The sequence below is a fragment of the Notothenia coriiceps genome, unplaced genomic scaffold (assembly GCF_000735185.1).
Source record: "Notothenia coriiceps isolate Sejong01 unplaced genomic scaffold, NC01 NC01_scaffold00013592, whole genome shotgun sequence".
NCBI lineage: Eukaryota > Metazoa > Chordata > Actinopteri > Perciformes > Nototheniidae > Notothenia > Notothenia coriiceps.
This window is the reverse complement of record NW_011346293.1, coordinates 157,131-161,404: the sequence shown is the minus strand read 5'-3', so window position 1 is coordinate 161,404 and position 4,274 is coordinate 157,131. Positions and strand designations below refer to the sequence as shown.

General features: G+C 35.8%; 1 protein-coding gene and 2 non-coding genes across 3 annotated transcripts in view; 2 read left to right on the top strand and 1 right to left on the bottom strand.

Annotated features, from left to right (window-relative positions):
• Positions 1-277: 277 nt before the first annotated feature.
• trnae-uuc (transfer RNA glutamic acid (anticodon UUC)) lies at positions 278-349 on the top strand. The gene has a single exon. It is a non-coding gene; the product is annotated as a tRNA-Glu (tRNA).
• Positions 350-1,692: 1,343 nt separating this feature from the next.
• On the top strand, positions 1,693-1,764 carry trnae-uuc (transfer RNA glutamic acid (anticodon UUC)). Its single transcript has one exon. It is a non-coding gene; the product is annotated as a tRNA-Glu (tRNA).
• Positions 1,765-2,679: 915 nt separating this feature from the next.
• lman1 (lectin, mannose-binding, 1) overlaps positions 2,680-4,274 on the bottom strand; it is an 11,934-nt gene continuing 10,339 nt past the window's right edge. Inside the window, exon 13 of the mRNA XM_010774149.1 lies at positions 2,680-3,075. Within this exon, the coding sequence (XP_010772451.1) occupies positions 3,039-3,075 (37 nt within the window). The 3' untranslated portion in view covers positions 2,680-3,038. The remainder of the gene's footprint in view (positions 3,076-4,274) is intronic.

Below are 4,274 nucleotides of genomic sequence, written 5' to 3'. Positions count from 1 at the left end.
CAGGAATCCTGACCCCAAGAAAATATCTTGGGATATCTTTTATGTATTTTTAAAATATTTTTGCCATTTTATACTATTACCTTTTTCACCGTTTTGTATGGGAAAAATAATCAAAGTATAAGCTGTTTTAAAGAAATGGAAAAGAGTGAGTTGAAAAATAGAGAAAAGTCATTAGAATATGTCCAAAAATTTGAAAAAAAGTCATAGTAGAGTATATCCAAAAATCTGAAAAAACTCATAGTATCTTATCAAATTTGGAAAAATGAAAGAAATCGTGTCCTATATGGTCTAGTGGTTAGGATTCCTGGTTTTCAACCAGGCGGCCCGGGTTCAACACCCGGTATGGGAACAGGTTTTATATGGGAAGAATAATCAAAGTATAAGCTGTTTTAAAGAAATGGAAAACAGTGAGTTGAAAAGTAGAAAAAAAGTCATAGTAGATTATGTCCAAGAATATGAAAAAAACGTCATAGTATAGTATATCCAAAAATGTGAAAATTCATAATATATTGTGTCAATAAATTGGAAAAAAAAGTCTTTCTGGCAAGAAAATATCTCCATGGAGAAAGGCCATGAGCGTGAAAACTAGAAAAAAGTCATAGTAGAATAGGTCCAATGTGAAAAAAAACGTCATGGTAGAGTATATCCAAAAATGTGAAAAAAGTCATAATCTAGTGTCGGGGTGTCAAACTCAAACACAGTGGGCCAAAATAAAAAAATCGGTACTAGTTGAGGGCCGGATTGGTTCAATGTTTATTGCAAAACTTATTGAAATGAACTTATTGCACATATTAAGCCTGGAACTAACACAGCTTAAATGATTGCCTATAAAAACAACATTAAACATTAAATAATCATTTTAATTCATTTCTTAGGGCTCTATCTGCAGCAGAGTCATTTCTTATGATTACATTTTTCCACAGGCCGACAACAGCTTCAAAAAAACAATTTCCCTCAAAGAAAAAAACTAACATGCCATGTTGTCGCAAGGAAACAGGTGCAGAAGGAAACATCCATTTAAACTCAGTTTGCTGCTCTGTGATGCTAGTTTAAGCCATAGACTGGTTTAAGCCAGATACTTGGCATCTCATCTTGGGTGCAAGTTCATCAATGTTTGGGGTCAGGCTCTGAGCTGAGGAAATCCTCAGGATTGAGTGAAGGTGTGCGTGCAATATGCCGGCGGGCCAGATCTAATAGTAATTAGAAATTATCCTGCTGGCCGAAATTAAATCCACCAAGGGCCTGATTTGGCCCCCGGGCCTTGAGTTTGACACATGTGAAATAGTGTGTCAAACATTTTGAAAAAAGGTCATAGTATAGTATCTCAAGAAATTTAGAAAAAAGACAAAGAACATGTCCCATATGGTCTAGGGGTTAGGATTCCTGTTTTTTTACCCAAGCGGGCCGGGTTCAACTCCTGGTATTGGAACAGCTTTCAGATGGGAAAAATAATCAAAGTATAAGCCGTTTTAAGAAATGGAAAAGAGTGAGTCGAAAAAAGTCATAGTAGAATATGTCCAAAAAATATGGAAAAAAACGTCATAGTAGAGCATATCCAAAAATGTGAAAAAAGTCATAATCTAGTATGTCGAAAAATTGGAAAAAACTTCATAGTTAATCATGTTGAAACATTTGAAAAAAGTCATAGTACAGTGTGTAAGATTTTTTGAAAAAAGCAAAACAGAAAACATGTCCCGTATGGTCAAGCGGTTAGGATTCCTGGTTTTCACCCAGGTGGCCTGGGTTCAACTCCCGGTATGGGAACAGATTGTATATTGAAACATCCAAAAAATTACAGTTTCATTAGTATGGCATCAAAACAGTATACTATGATGAAAGAAGTCCTAATATAGTCAGTCAAATACAATATAAAATATTATTATATATTGTGTCGAAAATGGGTTATGCAAATGCAAAGAAACAACATAGTATAGTATTTCCAACATTTCTGGTAAAAACGACATAGTATGGTATGTCCAAAATATGCAATTAAAAAGGTCCCATATGGTCTAGGAATGAAGATTCTTGTTTTTCCCCCAGGGGGCCCTGGTTTGGTACAAATCGTTTACGAGGCAATGTTTTAAATATGCAAAGAACTATGACATAAGTCGAAAGAAATGCCAAAAAACAACGAAGTATACTATATCAAAAATATGCATAAAAACGACATAGTATACTAAATCGCTATATTTCAGGAAAAAATTATATTGTATAGTATGTCCAGAATTAATGTACTTTTAATATAGTAATACTGTAAGATGGAAATCCCCCCTCCGAACGTCATTCATCAGTTAAGGATTATTTAAAAGAACAGAGTTGTCAATAAAAAAAGAATGTGTGATCTTACAAATGTCCCTATAACTTCATACTGTTTTAAATATTCTCCAGTGGTGCAATTTAATTTTCTTTTTGAAATATCCTCAATAATCCTTCAATAATTGAGATGCACAACTACAAATCTTTGTACAGTAATTGCTAACTTGAATACACTTTACATCATGGACAACCAGGAAACATATCTTTACATAATCATTACCCTTAGTGGAGAGTATCTGACATAATAAAATAAGCAGAGAGTGATTTGTTTGTTTTTTCATGTTTATGTAAATTGTTCATGTGTTCATGAGTGTCAGTTTCTGACTCGATCAAAGCAGATGAACGGAAGCAGACAATCTGCTCTGAGTTTTTGCCAGCAATAGTTCAGCATTATTTTATACAAAATTGCACATGTTTCTTTGTAGTCAGTTCAGTTTCATAAAATGGGACTGGGGCAGATTGAAAACAAAATCAAAACAGATCCAACCAAAAATACTGTAAGGAACATGTTACATCATGTTGGAAATCCAAAGGTCTCACAGATGCATTCATACAAAGCTAATTAGTGATCAAATAAAAAAATCTGAAATGAATTAAAACAAACTTCAACAAGATCATTTCTTTCAAGTACAATAATTTAAGATCTCAAAATAAACTGAAAAACCAAAGACCAAAATGGACATTCCCTCATTTACACACTTTCTTTTTAGAAATGTATTTTATCAAAAGAACTTCTTTGCTGCTGCTTCTTGTTGACTCCTGCAGGAGAGGAGAGGAGAGACAAGGCGTTAGAGGCAGTAATGAAAGAAGTGCTATATTTTACTTTAGTAAAAGTAGTGATAAAACATTATAGAAATATTGAACATTGAAAATGAACTTAAACTCTTACTGAACTACAAGTAAAAAAAGCATTAGCACCAAAAGTACTTGAACTAAAGAACACATTCCTTATAGTTCATTACAGAATAATTTCTGTAATCTGCATAATAGAGCTGTATGCATTATTTGATCATGGGTCTAAGGAGAGAGCGGTACAGACTGTAAAGCACATTGAGACAAATGTGTATTCTTTGTAATATTGTGCTATATAAATCAAATCTGATGGACATTCGATTGATTTATATTTTTTATTTAAGATAACCTGAATATGTAATGAGAGGAATGTAGTTGAGTAAGAGTGTAGCATAAAATGGAAATTCCCAAGTAAAGTACAAGTAACTTAAAGGTACCATGTCATGGCCATTTCCACTGATCATAATTCCATTGTTGAGGTCTACTAGAATAGATTTATATTGTGCAATTTTCCAAAATCACTTTGGTTTCTCAAACAGCATCTCTGTAAACTATGTGTATTCACTGAATTTCACTCTCTGCCTTTAACGGCTCGTTGTAGCTCCAGCAGCTCCAGCCCCCACCCTGCCTGTGAGCACAGTGGGCTTTGATTGGTCGGGACGTTATCGCGCTGAGCTCCGTGGAGGTGTTGTTTCCTTGTTTAGCGATACACACCGAAACACAGCCAAACTCATCCTGAGCACACACAAAGTCACAGCCGAAGTAAAAACAATAAGTGTGGCTTGATATTGATTAAGAAAAAGGTTGATAAACGCTGTGAGAATGGGTCTGCAGAGAGAATTTCGCCGCGATCCCAACTGTCTGTTATCAGCCTGCAGCCAGGGAGGAGAGATCAGCAGAGCTGCCTGCACTGAGTGTGTGTGTGTGAGGAAGTCCGTCAATTTGGACCAATCAGCGGGGGCTTAACGTAACGGCTCCGCGGACGTAACGTAACGGCTCCACGGATTGGTCCATTTCGTTCCGGGTACGGTTGACATCATGCGTACCCGAAAGAATCAATGGACAATGACGTATCTCCAACGAGGCGTTTTGGAGAGGTATTTTCTGTGTTAGAGTTTTACTCGCCACAGGGTGTACTTTGAGGGTTTTGACTCTGCCAGGCACAC